Raw genomic sequence first — 22,210 nt, 5'->3', positions numbered from 1 at the left:
TCACTTGAGTGGCAGGTACTTCTCCATACATCTTAGCCAGAGGCCTTTCTGGCAGTTCAGGTCACTCCCAAAAACTGGGTTTTCCAAGAGGGTGGTGAGGAATAGCCTGATGTGAGTAGCTTGCGCTGTCACCTGAAGCTGTGGCATTCGAACCCACGCTGCTGCCTAGGGTTATATTTGGATCAGTGGCCCTGCAGGTGCAGCGAGAGTCTGGGTCAGTGTCTGTGGCCCTTCACCCACCACTAAAGGCCATGTGGACATCCCTGGTCTGAACTGCTGCCTGGGCCATGTTGATGTCCCAGGACTCACAGAGCTGACCCTACCCCATGTCTAAGCAGTGCAAAAGAGCTGGCCCTGGTGCCATGGGTGCCAGAGAGTTGATGGGCTGACCAACTCAGCTACCACCCAGATTCAGATCCAGGGCTTTGAGTTGGCCCACCCCAGCACCTACCTCATCTTTGAACTGCTGGAGCAAGTGCAAGCACTGGTCCTACAGATCCAAAGCTTCAGGATCTTCATGACACAGGGCAACAACAGAACATCCAAGAGGAGTCCCGGTGAGGATGCAGCATTGAAGCACAGCAGAAAGCAGAGGCCTTGAACCAGACCAAAGACTCATTACAATGAACATTTGCAGTGAAGCAAAAGGATGTACTGTGGGGCACACCACAGCTTCCACACAAGATTTGTTGTTGTTGTTTTATTATTTATATTTCGTTGTGGTTTTTTTGGGGGGAGGGGAGGCCAGATATGGAGGGACAGAGAGATGAGTAGGATTGAGGTGTATGATGTAAAAGTCACTAAGAATCAATAAAAAGCTGAGAGAAAGAAAGAGAGAGAGAGAGAGAGAGAGAGAGAGAGAGAGAGAGAGAGGAGGGGAAGGTGGGAGGGAGAGAGAAAGAGGGAGAGAGAGGGAGAGAGCAAGAAAGAGAGAGAGAGACAGAGAGACAGAGAGAGAGACACACACACACAGAGAGAGAGAGAGAGAGAGAGAGAGAGAGAGAGAGAGAGAGAGAGAGAGAGAGAGAGAGAATTGGATCTCTATGAAGTCTTGACCATTCCTACCAGTTTGGATACATTCACAATTGTGAATTCTACCCATGTCCTCCTGTCTTTTCCAGGTGGCTTCTCTAAATTAAGGCACTGTACTGGATCCCTCTGAAACCACATTTGGGGGAGAGTCTGAGCCTCTCTAAATGTCTGCGAGTAGCCTTCCATTTACCCTCATCCTATTGCTCCTCCATTTGTATCTTACTGCCAACATCCAGGCATTTGAAACCACGTGCTTGCAAGACTGAGCGGTCTGCCTGCTGGGCAGCACAGTGTAACCAAGCCTGTGGCGGACTTGGGAAGGGACTGAGGCTGGAGCCCTTCATTCATGGAGCTCTACTGACACTGCTGATGCCTAACCCTCTGGCCTGTGATTTCCAGTTTACGCATTTCGAGTCTCCCATCACACCAAGGCTTTGGAGCCAGAGCTGGCATCTTCGTTCTCGTATGTTCTGTTGCTTATACCTGCACAGCGCCTCACACGCTGCTCAGCCAGTACTGCTGAAAGACAGAGAAGGGGATGCCCCCTCCCATGTATTTAATTCTGAAAACCCCCAAAAGATTTCCTAAATTTCTTCACATACTTCCTGGGCCCTACATGTTACCCCATGTGTCAAGCCCTGGAAACCCCCTTCCTCTTAATACATGACAATGTCTAAGTGTCTAGAGGCTGTAGTCTGGTCCTGCTTCCCTTTTGACAGGGTAGAGAGACCATGCCACGTGCATCTGACCTCAGGCATGCTTACTGGCACAACTGAAGTGGAGGGACGGTTGCTTTAGGACTTGGGCGAGGTTCCTGGCTTCCTCTTGGGTGTAGAGTTCCTCACTTTTCTAGGATGGACACGGCTTCACATGGGTGAAGGCCTGAAGAAACAGGGACTTCCAAGCTCAGACTTCCTCCTAGGACTTTTCCCACACTCACAAATACAAAATCATGAGTTCTGAAGTGTCCCCTCCATGGTCACAGTAGGGCCATCTGCAGGGCTGTCAACATTCCTTGCTAAAAATTAATTTCTTTTATGTGGAAGTGTTTGTATATTGGTGTGAACATGCCACGCACATTTCTGAGGTCAGGGGACAACTTGTGGGAGTCTGTTCCCTGCTTCCATCATGTGCATCTTAGGGACTGGACTCAGGTCATCAGGTTTGCTGGCAAGCACCTTTACCTACTGAGATATCTTGGAGGTCCTTGACAATTCTTTTCTTTACCTGGCAATAGTTACCAAGTATTTGCCTGGTAATAAATCATTAGACTGCACATTTGCATTCTGTGTACTTCTTCTGAATGTATGTTGTATTTTGCAATGTAAGAAGACAAAAGAGAGGGGGCTGGAGAGATGGCTTAGTGGTTAAGAGCACTGATTGCTCTTCCAAAGGTCCTGAGTTCAATTCCCAGCAACCACATGGTGGCTCACACCATCTGTAATGGGATCCCATACATTCTTCTGGGGTGTCTGAAGACAGCTACAGTGTACTCATACACATAAAATAAATAATTCTTTAAAAAAAAAAAAAAGAAGACAAAAGAGAAAGAACATTTTCCCTGACACCAAGTCCAATCACAGTGAAGAAGCATCCATATGCATTTGCATCCATGGAGTCCCGGGGCCCTGGGCCCAGCTCTGAATTGTCATTGTCCCAATCCCTGAGACACAAACACTTCCACACAAAATAAGTTAATAAAAAAAAAACAAAAACAAGGAATGTTGAGGCCAGTTCTGCAGTCAACCCTACGGTGACTGTGGAGGGCACACTTCAGAATTTATGATTTTGTATTTGTGGGTGTCATTTTGAGGAGGAGCCCGGAGGCCAAAGAAGCAGTGTGACTCAAAGTCTGAAAGTAAAGGTGGGATTTAGCCAAGTGGACATTTTACTTGAGGGAACAGTGTGAACAAGCTTTGCTAAGTAGACCTGGGCTTTTGTGTTTGGGGTCTGAAGCAGCAAAGATATCCTGCTACTCTGTGTCGGGTAGATGCTGGGAGGTATGTCTGTCTGCCTTAGAGGCCTGACCTGCTGCCCCGGCCCCAAACATGGGCAAATGCCACATCCAAGTCCTTGTGCTAAAGCAATCATGAGGTTTTCTCAGTTTGGTTTGCTGTTTTGCTTAAACCACAGGCCCCTGTGAGCTCATAATCTCTATCCCAGACAGGCGGAAAGTTACATCTGCCCAGACTCGTGACATGGATACCAAGTTCCTACAGACACATTGGCTCCAGCTCCAGCCCATCCAGCCCTGAATTTCATCCCAGCCCACCCCACGACGGCTTCCAAGTCCAGTACCAATGAACTCTGGTGCACAAAGAGAGAGCCACAAGACCTGTGGCCTGCAACATCTGGCAGGGGGCTTGCAATGAGCTATATAATGATCCACCCTCACCCCCCAAGACCAGGGCCTTAGAATCAGAACTTTACCCACTATCTCTGAGGGTCTGGCTGTGTCTGAACTGGGGATGAGGGCACAGAGACATGTTGGAAGACTTCACAAACTCCAGACAGGGCTACTAAGTTTAATAAGGAGACCAAGCTAGTGAGAGTCAAATCTGATCTGGGTCCTTTACATTCAAACAGGGGCTGGGATGAGGAGCCACACCCAGATCCAAGCAGGGTTGTCTGTGGAAATTAATACTGTCACATTCCATTATGCTCCAGAGGCGGCTGGGGAGGGGATCGAAGCTGCTTCAGACAAATCATGTGCATGGTCAGTGAAGAGCGGGACATTCGGGCAGCCTTACTGGGGAGCCTGCACAGTGGAAGCCATCCCTGTCTGGGCATGGAAAGGTGCCTTCATCATGAAAAGCAGCCCAGCAGCCCTGTGGTAGGAGTGGCTCTCTTAAAGACCATCTGGTGAATTGCCCTTAGACTGCTTTCTCATTAAACGGCCTTCAGATTTGGCTCCACAGGCAACTTGCCTTCAATAAGAGAGGCCATGACCCACCAGCATGGCAGCTGTATTTTTCATTAGTAAATTAATAAACTGGCTGCCTGGATCCATACACATGTCTGTTAAGGGAAGCCCACCCCAGAGTGGGGCCAACTCTGTGCCTACTTAATTGAGATTCTGAGTGTGCAAGGACAAACCCTGGCCACAGCCCAGGTGCCAAAGAACCCTCTCCTGGACTCTTCTTGGCAGAATTGGCCAGCCCTCCTAAAGGGTAGACTGGCTCTGTGAATTCGAGCTGCCAGGTCAGACGGCTGGAATTATCTGTACAGAAGGATATGGCAGTGCCAGGTTCCAGTGAGCGTTCCAAGTTCCACATTCTGTGTTGACTCCCGGCGCCAGACCAAAGGCGGCTCCTGGCAGGGTACCGGTAAGGACTTGCCTGATGTGTTTGTTCCTCCACACACATGCCCAGGGTATCCTACGTTTCACACCCCTTACCCTGTCATCCATGGTGGCTACAAAAACTGGTGACCATCAGAGTCATTTGGGGAGTCTTTTAAAACTGATATAATTGACATGTCTTGTGTAGGAGCAGAGAGTGTTTTTGCTCTGCTGACAAATAAGCTTAGTTTCCAAAAGCATACTTCCAAATAACATGAGATGAACAATATGCTTTTCAGATAAAAAATCATTTTCTTTAGAAACTTGCTACATAGACCAGGCTGGCATCAGATTCACAGAGTTCTGCCTACCTCTGCCTCCCAAGAGCTGGGATCAGAGGCATGCACCACCACGCCTGGCCTTTTTGAGAATTTAAAATTACATGAATGTGTATCAGGGCACATTCGTGAAGTTCAAAGGAAAACTGACTGGAATTGGGGACTTTCCTTCTATCATGTGCATCCCTGGGATCGAACTCAGGTCTTCAGGTTTGGTGGCAAGTGCTGTTATCCACTTACCCACCACTGAGTCATCTTAATAGTCCTGTTTATGCCTTGAATATCTTTTTAATTCAATTATTTCTTTAGGTTTAAAATTTATTTAGTTCTTTTTCTATTTTAAGTATTCTCATTTTGTTTAGCTATTTTCTTGAGCCTGATGTGATTCTTTTTAAGTTTTTTTAATCAATTTTTTTGATAATTTTATATGTGTCTGTAATACATTCTTCTCACAGGCATCCCTTCACCCTCCTTACCCTCCCCCACATCCCCACCACACCTCCTGTCCTCTCGCCAAATCTCCATCACATTTTCTTGACTTCTTGTTTTGTTGATTTTGTTTTGTTTTTTTGCTTTGTAACCACTGGATTTAACCAGGTCACTCATGTGAGCGTAGGTGGAGTGATGTACTGTAGCATGAGTCACTCATGGGAGGCTGTGTCACTAAGAAAATGACTTTCTGACCAGTGGCAGTTCAGGGCTTCCATTAGCTTTCCTGGGTGTGCGAGACCCCACTGACCTTCCTCTGTCTTAGGTGAGCTGTGTGCAGACAACTTCAGCCGTTGTACGCTCTCCAGTGTCACAGCCACGTCATGCCCATGGGACAGCGTTTTATGGCCCGAGTACGAAAGATCTTTTTACTTCTTGTGTTTTCATCTTTGTTTTTTGTTGTTTTGTTTTGTATTTTTCTGGCGTGCAAGGATGAAAGCCGGGATCAAGTGCATGTTAGGCAAATGTTCTACCGCTGAATCATACCCCAGTCTGAGGATTTTTCTCTTCCTCCTTCCCTCTTTCTCCTGCTCCTCCTCCTCCTGCTCTTCCTCTTGCTCCTCCTGCTCCTTCTCCTCCTTCTCCCCTCCTCCTCTTCCTCTTCCTCTTCCTCTTCCTCTTCCTCTTCCTCATTGTTATCATTGGAGGAGGGTGTGCGTATGATGAGGACTTCTTAAAGGTCTTCCAGGCAACTGAAATATTAACAAAGCCTGGACACCATTCCTGGTGAAAGACTGCCTCCAGTCTCTTCAACCCCACACCTCTCCCCAGAGTGCTTGTATCCACTTAGCCATACTTTATGTCATAGCAGGTTCTGTGAAGCCTTCTGCCTCTGAGCAGCCTTCCTGAGTTGAATCCTGCATTACCAGGTTCTCATGATTCTCCTCAGTCCTTCCCGTCCATAATGTGTCCATTTATAGTTTTTAATCTTTGTTTTTTTTAATTTTGTATGTATGAGGGATTTGTTTGTGTATGTGTCTGTGTACCACATATGTGCAGTGCCTGCCGAGATCATAAGAAGGTGTCAGATCCCCTAGGATTAGAATTACAGGTAGTTGTGAGCTTCCATGTGAATGCTGGGAATTGAACTCAGGTCTTGATGGCTGAGCCTTCTCTCCAGCCCCATGCTGAGACATTCTTTGTGCTTAGGTATTGATTTGGTGTTTCCACTCCAAATCTGACTTTGTATCTAAGTCTTAGGTCATCTCTGCCTAGAGATCTCTGGACTAGAATGGCCCTGACTTGCTGCTATTGGGTGGCAATGAGTGAACAGGGATAGGACAGCACAGGTCCACTTGGGTTCCTTGGGACAGGCTTCCTATAAATCACTTTCGGTCTCTGGACGCCGGTTAACTTTTCTTCAAACTGAGAGAGCTATCAAGCCAGTCTCTGGTCTCCTTCCTTCAGACTCTGATTTCCCCTTTATGTTCTGCACAGGGAGGGTGCAGACATCAGTGATACTCTGGAAACTTTGTTCTGCACTGAAGACTGTCCCTATTTCTGAGAGTAACCATGGCCCTGACTGACATAGATGTGCAGAAGCAGATCAAGCACATGATGGCATTCATTGAGCAGGAAGCCAATGAGAAGGCCGAGGAGATAGACGCCAAGGCAGAGGAAGAGTTCAACATCGAGAAAGGCCGCCTGGTGCAGACCCAGCGGCTGAAGATCATGGATTATTTTGAGAAGAAGGAGAAACAGATAGAGCAGCAGAAAAAAATCCAGCTGTCCACCATGAGAAACCAGGCTCGGATCACAGTCCTCAGAGCCCGGGACAATCTCATCTTGGAATTGCTTCGAGACGCGAAGATGAGACTCAGCAGAATTGTGTCAGATGAAGAAATCTACCAGGATCTGCTGGATAAACTCGTGCTCCAAGCCTTGCTCCGGCTGCTGGAGCCTGTGATGATTGTTCGCTGCAGGCCACAGGACCTCCACCTGGTGGAGTGTGCGGTGCTAAGAGCCATCCCTCTGTACATGATGCTCTGCCAGAAGCATTTGGAGGTCCAGGTTGATCAAACTGAATTCTTGGCTTCCAATGCTGCTGGTGGGGTGGAGGTCTATAGCAGCGATCAGAAAATAAAGGTTTCTAATACCCTGGAAAGTCGACTGAATCTCGCAGCCATGCAAAAGATGCCAGAGATTCGAAGAATGTTGTTTGGGGATAATGTCAACAGAAAGTTCTTTACATGAGGCTCTGGGAAGGGAAGCCTGGTTTGAACTCAGAGTCTTAAAAGTCTAAGTCATTCAGACAAAGGGAACTGGGCGGGGGGGGGTCATCTTCCTCTCTGCTCTCCTCTGTAGTCATTTCCTAGCTTTGAATAGCATTATACATTGTTAACTTTGGAATAAATCCCAAATTATGCTCAAAAGTCAAATTGTAGTTCATCTGTCTTGACAGTTTCTGGGACATTTCGAAGTCTGGGATGAAGATGTGTCTGTCAGCTTTGCCTTTAGTGAGATGTGACTTGTACCTTTGACTTAGGCGTCTGAAGCTCTAAGCTTATTCAAATATGAAGTGTATTTCTTCCTCTTGTTTCATGTGTGGTAACTTGGGACATAGTATTTAAGGAGGGTCAGCATCATGGGTATGTCTGATATACCTTCCCCAGGCTCATGCTCAGAAAAGCCCCAGGCAAGCAGAAACTGCACCTGCAGTTTAATGTCCCCATAGCCACCACCTTGAGATTCCTGTTGATATCTTTGGAGCTATGTCATGTAGGGGAGGCTACATGACATAGGGTATGTCATGTACACTGGGTATGGGACACTGGATATGTACCATGGATTTAAGGCCACCTTTATGCACACTACTGATTCCAGAAGCCGGCCTATACAGCTGAAATTTGTTCTTGGCCTGTCTCTCTGATCTCTCTGGTGCTCTGAAGCCCAGTCTTCTACATTACCAGCTAACATTGCCACCTCTCTGACCCTATATATGCATGCTGGGTCAGAGGAAGGTGTGCATGATCTATGGCATTCAGAGGCTACAGTGGTAGACTGATCTCAGCTCAGGCTCAGTGTGTAGTTCTTGAGGCTGATGGGAAAGAGAAGCCAGAAGTTCGAAGTATCAAGCATCAAGAATTGATCCTAAGGAATGTTTGAGGCTATGTGCCTGTGGCTTGCGAAGAATCCCCACTCCTGCTTGGAGCACTCCCTGGGATAGTTGGATGCCTGTGGGATTTGGGCTCTCTCTCCCAACAGCTTGAAGTACTTTCTGGGAGAAACCAAGAAGCACAGATCGTGGTCATTTTTGTTTGTTTGTTTGTTTACATGTGGACATTACGTAGTGTAAAATGAATAGTGAGGCTGGAGATAGAGATAGCCCAGTGGTTAAGAGCACTTGTTGCTTTTTTTCAGAAGACCCAAGTACAGTTCCCAGGACCCACATGGTGGCTTATAACTGCCCATTTCTAACTCTAGTTCTAACTCTAGTTCCAGGGGATCCAGTTCATTATGGCCTTTGCAGGCACTAGGCACACATGTGGTGCACACACATACATAAGGCAAACACTCATAAATGAATAGCAAAATCTGTGCTGGTTTTGTTTTATTTGGGAAGACTTTAAATAGTAAATGAAAAGCAGAAAAAGTAAGGAAAGAACGCACTTCCTACGGCATCATGCTTTCTTCTCTGGCCTTTAAACAAAGGATCCTTGACTCTTACTTCACAGTGGATCCCACAAATTCCATATTTAGTTCTGTGTGGGTGTGCATTCTTTCAGGTTGAATGTGAGTGTGTGCCATTGATTAAAAGGTTTGGAACACTAGAAACCCCAAACAACTTTCCAGAGTGAATGCTTATGCCCTGTCTAGTTAGAACTATGTACTGAATAGAAGCCCTGTGAGACTCAAACACCAATCTGGATCAGGTTATTAGTAAGCTGGGGTGCTTCACAGGACCCAGAGGCAGAAATCTCATGGGGCCTCTGGAAAGGCCTGGAATTAAGGCTCAGAAGCCACTTGACTCTCTTATCTTCTAGTCCCGTCTCCTTGTCTCTGTGTCTCCGTGTCTCTATGTTTTGGCAAATTCTCTTTCTCACAGAGTCGCATGCTATGCATTATTACTCCTTGCTCCTTCTCCTCTTCCTCCTCCTCTCCCTCTTCCGCCCTCTCTTCTTCCTCCTTTTCCTAGGTTCCAGTATAATCCTTCAAGTTGTCTCAGCAATACAAAAAGGAGGATGTTTAATCAAGCCCTGACATTTCCCCATTTCCCAGCCACAAGGGCAGTGTCTCCTTGAAGGGCCAGCACAAGATGGTCTTTATGTGCTGGCACCCCTTTCCCACCAGTCTCTTCTCCCACACACTGCCTTCCAGGCAGGGATGCTCTTCGTTCTCTGTTGTCCTGCTACTTGTGACTTTTGCATCTGGCGTTGGGTGACAGAGGAGGCTCTGGGTGATTCATGAACATTCTGGATGAGGGACTCCAGGGTATCTCCTGTTCTGGCTTATAAGAAAGAAAGGGGCTATGATGCAAGGGTCTGGGGAAAGGCATCTCTGTGGTATTTCAGAATTAGAGCGTGACAAAACAAAACAAAACAAAACAAAACACTTTCACCACTGTTCCTGTAAGGAAGGGCTGTAACAGAGCAGCTGAACTTAAGGAAGACCGTGTCTCCTGCTCTGCTTGTCACTTGGATGCATCTGAGGGTGGGGGGTTCTGCTCATCTTTCTTCCATGGGCACAGCCTTGCTTTGCACCTGTGTGCACAGACTGAGGCTGTCTGAAGGGCCTGTGCCTGACCAGTGTCCTCCACAAGTGCAGTGGGGAATGCATATTCTAGCCTTTGAATCTGCATGGCCTCTGTACTAACTCTACAGTGGTGGTAGACTGCTTTACCATGAAGCTCCCAGCTCTGTGCCCTACCACAGGGTCTTTGCTTCAGAAGTGCTCATGCAATCGCATCCTGTCCCAAAGAAGGTGTGTTCTTGTGAGAACCCAGTCAGGCACAGCTCTCCCCCATGTTCTCTCATTAGCGCCTCCTCCTGAGGTGTGAGGCAAGCTGTTGGCAGTGAGGCAGAGTGGCATGGAGACTGTGGAGACTCCTCCCACGGAAGGGAGCTGGGGAGTGTCAGCCGTGACCAGCAGCTCCACCACCACACAGATGTGTGCTTCAAGAGTTAGTTCTGTCAGGAGGCAGAGGAGGAAAACACATTCAGCTCTGCTTCCTTGAGAGCAGCAGACAGAGATAGATGGATGTGAGGCCAGTCCCAGAGAAAGCTGGGAGACCAGACATGCATCAATGCAGATGCAGTAGGTAGGGCTCTGGCCTGGACCCTAAAGTCAAAGGGACCTTAGAAATGGGTCGCCAGATTATTCTAGACTCAACCACAGCGCTACTGGTACCTCTGAAGAGCAACTGTGGCACCTTGCTTGACAGCTTGGGGACATTGCTCTTGACCTTTCCCATGCTTTCCACAGTATACTTTACTCCTTCCACCTCAGACCCCTCCTCTGAAGTTACCCTCACTTCTGACAGCGTGGAGAAAGACAGCTCAGCTTCCCCTCCCCCATCACCGCCCCTAGCTTTTGTCGTAAAGCAAAAGAAACCCCCAGCTTCTTGAGCAAACTCATAGCTCATGGGGCTTGTCCTGCAGGGTGGCCCTCTTTTATGGGAAGATGGGGTACTTCTGCCTGAAGACACAGCTAAAGGGCCCCCCAGGCTCTAAGATGCAAGCCTTCTAACTCCCGGCCCACATCCTTTGCCATCTCCTGAGAGAGATGAATGTGAACCTTTTTTCATTGGACAATGAGCCTATGGGCGGTGATTCTGGGTTCATCCTGGAGGCCCCCAACCCCTTGCAGACTTGTCCTGGAGGTTACTGGAGGCTCCAAGGTCCAGGACACCCAGCAAGCCTAACGTCTGCTTGAACCTGAAGTTCCTAAGGGAGTAAGCAAGCAGTTTTGCCAGGGTCATAACCTGCTGATATGGCTCCTGGGATAGAGAACAAGTCTGAAAAGGCTAACGTTGCCATTCATTTTTATAAAACACACTGTGTAGGAATTGGGAGCCTTGGTGGCCAGTGGATCAGATATGACCGTATCCATTGCCATAGATGGACCGCAGGGAAACCTCCATTTTTTCACTCTCAAGGTGTCTGAGCTCAGGTCAGTCACAATGAGGAGCCATAGACCAGCAGTACTTGTACAAGAGTGGAGGGCGCCAGGGAAGGACTGAGTGCCCAAAGGAACGGAGCGGGCAGGAAGGTGCGCTCCACCCATGGCACCTGGCCCAAGGTGGGTACTGAATCTGAAAAAGAAGAAAGGAAGACAGGGAGAGTAGGAAAAGAAATATAGACATGCAGGAGAGGAGGGGTGGGAGAAGAGGAAGGGATGGATGGGAGGGGAGGGAGTGAGATGGGGAAGGGAGAGAAGGGAAGAGTGGAAGCAGGATGGGGAGAGGGCTTAATTGGCCAGGAGGAAAGCAGTGGGAGATATTTGAAGATATTTTTTGTCTTTGTCTTTTTTTTTTTTTCATCTGAGTCCTGGCTTTTCACTTAATGGAAACGGAATAGTAACAGACATCTTACTCACACATTTTGAAAATATTTATTGCACCCTTACTAAGTGCCCTGTGCACAGAACAGGACAATTAAGGCCCCAGCCTTGAGGAACCTTCTGATATAGCCAGTAAGGGCATGGATACGAGGAACAGCCAGGGCGCTAACAGAGTAGCCAATCGATGGACCTGGAAAGGTTGACGTTGGTCTGAGAAAGTATTAAGGAGTTATAGTTCAAGAAGTTCTCCATAACCCCAGCTCAGGCACTGCCCTCCTAACTGTCCCCTGCATCTGGGGTGGGGGGATGGGGGGCTAAAGGAGCCATATTAGATGAGCAGAGAGAATGGGGGCGGGGTTGAGCAAGTGTTCTCAGCAGAGGGGGCTCTGAAGTGACCACTCTTATCTTGGTCTGAATGCCTTAGCTATCAGAATGCCCTTGATACGATCATTTTTAAGCATCAGAAATTTGTTGTTCACAGTCTGGAAGCTGGAAAGTCAAGGGGTGGATGCTCATCACAGATGGTGCTTTTTATAAGATTCCCTATGGTAGAGCAGTCAGTCAGCAAACTCCCTCAGGCTCTCTAATCCCATTCACAAAAGTGTACTCCGAATTATGATCTAAACACTGGCCCCCAAGCTGTAATTTGTTTTACTTTGTGTTGTTTTGTGGTGCTGGGGATGGTACCTAAGCTTCTCCCTACATATTCCTATGAAAGGGCAGGGCATATTCCTAGGAAGCCAGCTTTAGGATACAAGGGTTACAATGTATCTAAGGGGTTAGAAAATAGGCGGAAAATGCTTCAGACCTTAGGTGTCCCAAGACAGTATGACTAAGGCATGCTTCCTGCTTGCAGGCTCACCCACTGGAAACGCTCACCACACTAGGATCTTAGAGCTTGGGGGTCTTCATAATAGCGGCCTGTATTCTCCAGCAGCCCTTGCTATAAAGAAATCAGTATATTAGAGGCTGGGCACTGGGTGGGAGATCGCTGACGGAGGTTCTTCTTGCAGAGTTGCTAGCCATTTGTTGGAGTAACCTAGTAACTCACTTTCTGTCCTAACTTTCCTTTGGTATGATGGGAGAGGAATGCTGCTTCTCATTGGGGTGTTTTGAGAGTGAAATGAAACAAAATAGAAAGCTCTCGAAAAAATTCAAAGAGAGATCTATATGTTCCATGCTAATTTTGATACCAAACCTTAACTCAGTGGAATTATTTTTCTGGCTGCATTATACAAGAAATAAGAAAACATTATGGAAATCCAGAACAGTTAAAAAGCCTTAAAACTTTGAAAGTTTAGTATTTGAAATTTATAATTTGGCTATCCTTTTAAAGTTACCATATGTTCACTTTCCCCGCTGGGAAAAAAATGATATCTTTAAATAGTTATGCACAATTAGTTATGCACAATGTATTTATTATACTTATCACTTTATACCCAGGTTTTTCACATGAAATCATGAGTCTTTGTAATTTTCATTTTCTTTGCTTATTTGTTTCAAGACAAGTTTTCTCTGTGTAGCCCTAGCTGTCCCAAAATTTCCTCTGTAGACCAGGCTGGCCTTGAACTCATAGAGATCTGCTTGCCTCTGCCTTCTGAGTGCTGAGATTAAAGGCGTGTGCCACCACTGCCCGGCTGTAATGTTCATTTCAATTGTCCATAAACTATTGCAAACAACATGCTTCATAATTTAATGCCAGCAGAAATTGACAGCTGAGCTACTTTCAAAGTTTCATTTCTGTAAATAATGCTGTAACACATTTTTAAAAAGTAAAACAGATCTGTACGTAGTATAATGTCGAACTGTGCTACTGAGAGATACCATTGTAAAAAATATGGAGATCTGCTTTTTGAGAAAGATGCGGGAATATTCTGGTAGCATTGGTGGGTCTCAAACTCACTGTGTAATCAAAGCTGACCTTCAAATCCTAATGCTCCTGACTCTGCCTTCCAGATGTTGGGAATACAAGCATGGGCCACCACACCTCGCACCCTTCCTAAGTGTTTTGTGTATGGGGCTCCTTTGTACATATGTACATACATATCATTGCATAATGGTGCATATGCAGTGTTATACTGTGACTTAAAATGGTCTTATTCATTTACTTACTTTACTCACTGCTGTTGTGGTCAGCAGTAAGTGCATGAGGGTTAGGAGGTCAAAGTCCAGACCCTGTCACTTCATCCTTTGACTAAACTCTGAGTCTCAGTGTGCATCCATTAGTCAGCTACTTAACCTTGGGCAACTTTCTTCTCCCAGTCACACTTTAGAAGGATAATTATAGTACTTGTCTTGTCAAGGTGTAAGTCATTCCATAGAAAGCTTCATCAGAACTGGCATACAGTAAGTCCTCCGTAAATACCAGCCACTTTTATTTTTCTTAAATGCATGTTCCATGTCAAGGAGCATTCTTGGAGAGAATTTTTTTATTGTTTTCTTAATTTTTGTCTTATGTATTTATATACATGTATGTATATGGTAATCCATATATGTGGGTGGTGTCTGGTACTCCCAGAGGTCACAAGAGAGTGTCAGATCCTCTGGAACTGCTCAGACAGTGGTCAGTCACCACGCAGGTGCTGAGAATCAAATCAGGGTCCTCTGGAAGAGCAGCCAATGCTCTTAACTTTGGAGCCATTATTCCAGTCCCAAGATCATCATTTAAAGTGACTTCCTAGTACTGTGTTGTTTTATATACCTTAATTTATTAAATAAAATGTATATTCTGTTTATCTTAATAAGGCAGTGATTTTTTGCGTACCTAAAGTTCTGTCCCAGTTTTAAGTATTTCCACCCTACACTTGTGTTATTGGAATTAAAGAGTATCATAATTTTTTAAGAAACTGCTTAAGCATATGCTAAATTGCTTCAACAGAAGAGATTTTAAGATCAGGGCTCAAGGGTGCTTTTCAAACTGCAGCAGCCAGAACTACAATCTTGGATGTTTTCATCCTTCTCCTACCTCCCTTTTTAAAGTTGTCCCTCTGGAAGGCATACACTTAAGATTTCCTGAACTTTTGAGACGGTCCCTTGGTTGTGAAAGGGCCCAGCATGTGGAAGGGGGAGGAGGAGGAGGAAGAAGAAGAGAAGGAGGAGGCAAGAGCAGGTTTGAATGTCATAAACGCCCTGTCTGACTGTCTTGGTAATTGTATCACGGTTGACAGATGCAGCAGCGGTCACGTGGCATGAGCATGACCTCATAGCTCCCCGGCCTGTGCCAAAGCCCAGGAGCTGTGGGAGGAGGGGAGGGAAGGTTGGCTGCATCACCCCAAGTTGGCAAGTTACTTAAAGGAGACTTGAGGCCCTGGGAACTCTTCTTGGTCCCCGGAGTGCAGAGGAAGGAGATGCTCCGATTTTTCTGATGGATTGGAAAGGATATTTCGCTGCTTCGTTAGCAACTATTTGCTGCTTGCAGCTGGATGCCCAGCTCCGACTGCAGGCCAGTCGTCTGTGCCAGACGATCTGCCCATTTCCTCTCCTTGCACTCTGATTATCCACATCTTATTGTCTGGAAGTAGGCTTGGAAACAGAATGAGAAAACTTTAGGTTCCAGCCAAGAAGTGAGGACAAGACAGGCAGCTTTAGGCACCCCCATCCACACCCTGGCCTTTGAGGCTGGGACTCCTGGGGTGCGGGAACTTTCTGAAAGAAAGGAGAGGGGCAAGATGGGACAGGGCAGAACAGCAGACAGAACTGGGTCTGTAAGGCAGAGAGGGCATTTTTGAGAGAACCGTCGTCCACGTCCACATAAACAGACCACGAGAGGAGAGGAGAGTATTCATAGAGTTAAGGAGCGCGCCCTTGCCACCTAACCAGTCTATGACAGTTCCACTTCCCTCTAGAATGCCTGCGACAGATTGGCAAAGACCCAGGGAACATTTACAGCCCTAGGTTTTGCATGCGTTCTAGACAGCTTCCTATTGCACGCAAATGCCAATTCCATCGCAGGCAATCATGCCTTCAAATGCTCCAACCCCTGGGTGCCTGTGTACACACATACATAAATAAATACACACACAGACACACTCACACACGTGCGTGCAGCATGCACACACACATACATACATACATATACACACACGGGCACACACATCCACACAGACACACAAGCACATACAAATGCACATGCACACACACACACACAATTTTCTTAGACTTCTTAAGAAACAAATCCATGCGGTGGTGGCGCACGCCTTTAATCCCAGCACTTAGGAGGCAGAGGCAGGTGGATTTCTGAGTTCGAGGCCAGCCTGGTCTACAGCGTGAGTTCCAGGACAGCCAGGGCTACACAGAGAAACCCTGTCTCGACAAACCAAAACCAAAAAAAAAAAAAAAAAAAAAAAAAAAAAAAAAAGAAAGAAAGAAAAGAAACAAATCCATGCAGCTCCTTGTACATTTTTAGGCTTAAACATTCAAGTATTTCTCCTCAGTTTAAATCGTTACATGGAATACACTTTCTAGTATATTGCAAATATTGACATTTTAAAATAAAATGGTTACAGTACTCTGAAAGATGTTTCTAAATGCAATGCCACAGTGCTTGGCTACCCACCACCATCCCTTTTAAAAATACATGAAGACGTTGGAGCCATTTCATCTCTCTCTGTTGCCACACATTTCCACTCCACTTCCCGGTTTAGCCCACACTTTTATGAATGGAAGTCTCCCGGATCTTGTCACAGCCTCACTCACTCCAGCATGGCTGGTTTTGTACCTGCATTCATATGAAATGAGTTTGTTTAACACATTTCTTGTGACTGTGCACTCTTTTTGTCATTTTAAAAATCATTTCTGACAACTTTATATACCATTAGCCTCTCATGGGTAGGGGTAAATGTGGGTTGGCATTGATAGGGGTGACGGGTGAGGGTAGGTTGGCATGGGCAGGGGTGAGGAGTGAGGGTGGGTTGGCATTGGTGGGGTGAGAGTGGGTTGGCATGGGCAGGAGTGAGAGGTGAGGGTGGGTTTTGGCATGGGTAGGGGCAAGGTTGGGTTGTCATGGGTAGGGGTGAGAGTGGTTTGGTATGGGCAGAGGTGAGAAGTTAGGGTGGGTTGGCATGGGTAGGGATGAGGGGTAAGGGTGAGTTGGCATGGGTAGGGGTGAGGGGTGAGGGTGGGTTGGCATGGGTAGGGGTGAGGGGTAAGGGTGAGTTGGCATGGGTAGGGGTGAGGGGTGAGGGTGGGTTGGCATGGGTAGGGGTGAGGGGTAAGGGTGAGTTGGCATGGGTAGGGGTGAGGGGTGAGGGTGGGTTGGCATGGGTAGGGGTGAGGGTGGGTTGGCATGGGTAGGTTAAGGGAGGTCTCCAGAAGGCACTGAGTAGTGTGTAGAGCCTTGCTCTTAAAGGTTCCCATTGAGTTTCTGTCAGTTTGACACTGTTGTTTTATCTTTAAAAGGCAAAGTCAAGAAAGCTAAACTGACAAGGATTCCTTAGCTCAGCTCATAGACCCCTCTCAGTCTGTGCGTTGCGTTCCCAACTCTATGGGCTCAGCTGAGATCCAGTTGAGAGAAACTTCAAGGTTTCAGGTGGCTGTGTGGCAGCTTTCTGTTTCGCCTGGAGCAAGGAATCTATGAACCATGTTTTCAAAATCTGTAATCATAGCATGGGAAACCATGCACCCTGATTCACTGGGAAGACAAACTGGGAGAGATTCCTCTCTCAAGTGTAACACTTTTTAAAGATCTCAGTTCCTTACTTTTATAGACAGCCAGCAGAAGCTTGCAAATGGAATGCCACAAAAACAGGCTTTTTAATATTAATGCGGATACAAAGTGGACAGACACATGGCCCAGTGTTCTAGCCTCTTATTCTGGTAAGTCATACTCATAATGACCTGACAGGTTAAGGTTAAATTTACAATCTGCGTACTCCTCAGATGGCTCCATGGGAGTGTTAGCTGTGTGAGCTGACCCCAGCCCGGGCTCAGGGCTCAATTCTCCTCAGCTGCACTCACTGCCCATAGGTGGCTCTTCTCTCAACACCAGCTCTGCCTCAAGCTTTGAGAGCTGGTTACATTCTGCCCACATGGAGGACGGGCCCGGGGAAGCACCTGCAGATCTTAGAAACAGGTTCTAGGCCTTTGAAGTGGGGAATTCCACGGTCTTATGTATCCCAGGGAATGGTCCAGAAAAAGAAAGTATGGTTGGATTTGTCGCCTGGGTGAGGTACATCCCATAAGAAAAACTGAGGCTGGAGTGGTTTGTTAGTGTGCCAGCCTAGAATAATGTCTCTGTTGCTTGTGACTAAGTCAGTCTACAGTGGTGGCAGCTACATAATGTATCCTAGGGCTTTCTGAGGCTACTTCCTGTCCCCACCCTGCCACACAGAGACTGGGAACCTCAACTTGCTTTTCTTCATTTGGGAACAGCTTTCTTAAGAGACTTATTCACATAACATTTGACAAGCGTACAATTCAAATGCATTTGGTATACTTGTAGACCTGCATAGCCAATTACCACCATAATCAGTTTCAGAACATTTCAAGACCCCAAGGGAAACCCTGTACTCTCTAGCTGTCACCCCATAATTTCCCTGTTTCTATAATCTTAGGCAACTACAAATGCATTTCCCATCTCTAGAGTCTCCTACTCTGATTATTTCACATAAACAGACTTAGACCAAATACAATCTTTTGTGTCAGGGTTTGTCTTGCCATAAATGTTTTCAGGACCGATCCAGGCTGTAGCAGGATTAAGTACTTTATTTCTCATCATTGTGGAATCGTATACGGATGACCCACGTTTGTGGAATCGTATACGGATGACCCACGTTTGTGGAATCGTATACGGATGACCCACGTTTGTGGAATCGTATACGGATGACCCACGTTTGTGGAATCGTATACGGATGACCCACGTTTGTGGAATCGTATACGGATGACCCACGTTTGTGGAATCGTATACGGATGACCCACGTTTGTGGAATCGTATACGGATGACCCACGTTTGTGGAATCGTATACGGATGACCCACGTTTGTGGAATCGTATACGGATGACCCACGTTTGTGGAATCGTATACGGATGACCCACGTTTGTGGAATCGTATACGGATGACCCACGTTTGTGGAATCGTATACGGATGACCCACGTTTGTGGAATCGTATACGGATGACCCACGTTTGTGGAATCGTATACGGATGACCCACGTTTGTGGAATCGTATACGGATGACCCACATTTTGCTACCCACCTACCACATGATGGCCATTTAGGTTGCACTGTACACCGGCAGCATCAGTCCCCTGAATTGCACACTGGGCTTGTCTTCCCAGCCAGGTCCTGCTGTGATTCTCTTGGCACCATGATCAATGCCCTCTCTACCTTACCTTGCCAGTGCAGAGGCTGTTTAAACCCAAGGATGGAGCAGACAGGGCTATTCCTTGCAGATGGGCACATGATCTCCTGGGTACCCTGAGAGTTCTCCTTGTGACCTGGAAACTTCCTTGTTTGGGTTCATCTCCACCTCTTTCTGCATAGAGGAGGCTGGGAAGAGATGTCCAGTGTTATTGCAGAGCCCGGGCGATACCACGTAACGTAGAGAGAGCATCTGCCATTGAATGACTTAGAGTTCTTCATTACAAGGGACAAAAATGAAGTTCCAACCGAAACCTGGGAAAGTGGAGCTCTCAGGGATGTTGCTTACTTCTGGTGGATCTAGACCTCAACTATTCCATCAAGGACTCACATTTTCTCTCCCCCCTCTCCCATTTCCTCTCCCTCTATCTTCTTATCTCCAGGTTTTGCTTTTTTTTTCTTTTCTTTTCTTTTTTTATATTGATTTCATTATCTGGCAGCTTTCCTAAGGCAAAACAAGACAGCTACCAGGCATTCTGCACATTTCTTCCCCCAGCTTAGTACCCAGTCAGAAAGTGAGAGAGGACTGCGGTCGCTGCCCAGCAGCCCTTTTTGGTTTCCTCTTTTTTTTTTTGTTTTAATTCAGTCTGTGACCCCAGCTCATGAACAATGCTACCTACACATCGGGGGTTCCTCCTCATTTAAGCCTATCTGGAAATGCCCTCAAAGACACACCTAGAGGTGTGTCTCCTGGGTAGTCAAACAGTCCTGTTGATAGTGAAGATTAGTAATTATCTCCAAACCATTCCAGTCACCATACTTTCTCTGCCAAGACAGACCATATCTTTTGAAATGTAAGCTGAAAGACATTTTCCCTTAGGTGACTCCTGTCCCTTGGTTACAGACACAAGAAAGGTAATTAACAAGTCAGCTCACCTGGACTTCACGGAGGAAGGAGTCCGTCCAAGGAAAGTCAGAGGGAATAAATGTGAATGAACATCTAGGGATTGTGATGATTTGTATATGTATGGCCCAGGGAGTGGCACTACTAGGAGGTGTGGCCTTGGAGGAAGTGTGTCACTGTGGGGGTGGGCTTTGAGAGCTCCTCCTAGCCATGTGGGAGACAGTCTTTCCTGTCTGCCTTTGGATCAAGATGCAGAACTCTCAGTTCCTTCTCCAGCTCCATGTCTGCCTGGATGCTGCCATGTTCCAGCCTTGATGATAATGGACTGAACCTCTGAACCTGTAAGCCAGCCCCAATTAAATACTGTCCTTTATAAGAGTTGCCTCGGTCATGGTGTCTCTTCACAGCAATGGAAACCCCAAGTAAGACAGTGGCTGTCACTGGTGCCACTTTAGGCAATACTCTTGCCTGGAGTCCACCCACTAGTGTCTTACACACTCAGAATCCTGATGTAGACATTCCCAAAATGACACCGAGGTCCTTGTACACAGTGATCACCTTCTTCCAAGAGCCTAGAGATGGATTAGCGAGATGCTAAGCCGAGGTCCTTGTACACAGTGATCACCTTCTTCCAAGAGCCTAGAGATGGATTAGCGAGATGCTAAGCTTTCTAATGAAGATTTATATTTGAGCTGGAGCGAAGTCTCAGGAATTTCATAGTGGACTCCCGGGCTTCGTGGCTGCACAAGTGAGCACTTTGAATCCGAGTGGTCTTTTGGAGGCTCAGAGATTCACTAAGATTCACTAAGCACGTGCCCACTCGTTCGTGTTTAATGTGTTTTTGACTGAATTTCACAGGCAGCTTTTTGTGCTGCAGACGAGCAAATCCAGAGGGCCACGGAGTCTTAGACAAAGGGAGGAGCGTCGTAGGCAGTAGCAAACCAGCTCTTCCTCCAGACACCCCACCTCTCCTTCCCCTTTCCTTGCTTCCTTCATTACCATGGCAACTAGTGATGCTCCTCCTCTCTGGCTCTCTCTGGTCCCCAGGCCCCACCTGTCTTTGTCTTACAAACTTAAAAGAGCAGTTGCCAGCCTCTCCCAGTCCCAGCCTGGGTCCCCCGCTTCTCTGCTCTTTACCCGCCTCTAACACCTTCTCCACCTCACTCCCTTCTCCCAGGCCTCCAAATTGAGCCTTCCTTAATCTTGATCTAGGCTTTAGTTAAATTCCCATCTATAGGATGTTGTATGAAAATTAGATTTTTGCCACTCTAACCTGATTTGAAATGCATTAGGAGATCTGCCTCTTGGAACACCTCAAGCTGAGGTAACTGCTGCTCTGAGCTTAAACATTGTTAGGGGTGAATCACATCCTATTTCTGTACCAGGGTGCTTCTGTTTGAAGGAATCCCTCCTTGTCTCTGACAGAGGCTACCCTAAAAGAAAGTGTCTCAAGTTTAGGGATTCTGAGCTGTTGGCCCCACAGACTTTTGTCAGGGACACAGAGTGACCAAAGAAAATTGAACCAGCATTTGAAAGCCAGCAGGTTCTCAGATGAAAGTTAGCTCTGGATGCCCTGGGCTGGGCACGGTGTGTGCATCTCCACACAGTGAAAGGGCAGCTAGGAGATGAGCAGGGCTGCCTGCCTTTCCCATGCTTGGTTTCCTGCTGGCTACACCAGCACACCTGGGTTCCCTGGCATCCACATGTCTGAGTGCTTACCCTAACTGTTCTGGTGTGCGTGTGCACATGTGTGTGTGCACATGTGTGCATGCACATGCGCGGTGTGTTGTGTTTCTGTGATATATGTGTGTGGTGTGTTTGTATGGCATATTTGTGAGGTGTGTGGTTCTGTGATGTGTGTATGTGTGGTGTGTAATAGTATGTAGCAGTGTGTGGTATATGAATAGTGAGTGTTTGATATGTATGGTATATTTGAGGTATTCATGTGTTATATGTGTGTGTGATGTATATCTGTTGTGTTTGGTGGTACACATGTGTATGGTACTGTGTGATATGGGTGATATGTGTGTGTGGCCTGTGTAGTATATATGTGGTTTATGTATAGTAGTGTGTGGAATGTGTGATATATGTGAGGAATATATGTGTTATATGTATGCTGTGGTGTTTTGTGTATACATATGGCTTATATAACACTTGTGTGGTATGTGTAATTGAGGAAGCATGTGTGGTAGTATGTGGGTGGTATATGTGTAAGTGTGTATAGTGTATGCTTGAGAAGTGTGTAATATATACGGTGATATGTATGTTCTATATGTATACATTAGTATGTAGTAGTGTGTGGTATATGTATGTTATATGTAGTGTATATGTAAGGTAGTATGGCATGTGTAGTATGTGTAGTATGTAAAACTCAT

The 22,210-nt window shown here is 46.6% G+C and overlaps 1 protein-coding gene and 1 long non-coding RNA gene across 3 annotated transcripts; one reads left to right on the top strand and one right to left on the bottom strand.

Moving 5' to 3' along the window:
• The first annotated feature begins 6,651 nt into the window (after positions 1 to 6,651).
• Positions 6,652 to 7,332, top strand: Atp6v1e2 (ATPase H+ transporting V1 subunit E2). Its single transcript, XM_034514632.2, has one exon. The coding sequence runs from the start codon at positions 6,652 to 6,654 to the stop codon at positions 7,330 to 7,332; it is 681 nt and encodes a 226-aa protein (XP_034370523.1).
• A 6,770-nt stretch (positions 7,333 to 14,102) lies between these two features.
• LOC143443934 (uncharacterized) lies at positions 14,103 to 20,722 on the bottom strand. Of its 2 annotated transcripts, none has more exons than XR_013113385.1 (3): positions 19,868 to 20,722; positions 18,964 to 19,120; positions 14,103 to 16,354 (listed from the first exon to the last, which is right to left on the bottom strand). It is a non-coding gene; the product is annotated as an uncharacterized LOC143443934 (long non-coding RNA). The 2 variants fall into 2 exon arrangements; XR_013113386.1 differs by having other exon boundaries at positions 14,103 to 15,159.
• Between the last annotated feature and the right edge of the window lie 1,488 nt (positions 20,723 to 22,210).

Source organism: Arvicanthis niloticus, chromosome 11 (genome assembly GCF_011762505.2).
Source record: "Arvicanthis niloticus isolate mArvNil1 chromosome 11, mArvNil1.pat.X, whole genome shotgun sequence".
Taxonomy (NCBI): Eukaryota; Metazoa; Chordata; class Mammalia; order Rodentia; family Muridae; genus Arvicanthis; species Arvicanthis niloticus.
Note: the sequence above shows the minus strand (reverse complement) of the source record. Positions and strands in the feature narration are given on the sequence as shown.

What these genes read in the sequence shown, in the direction of transcription:
- Atp6v1e2 (XM_034514632.2), top strand. Translation starts at nt 6,652, where the DNA reads ATGGCCCTGACTGACATAGATGTGCAGAAGCAGATCAAGCACATGATG.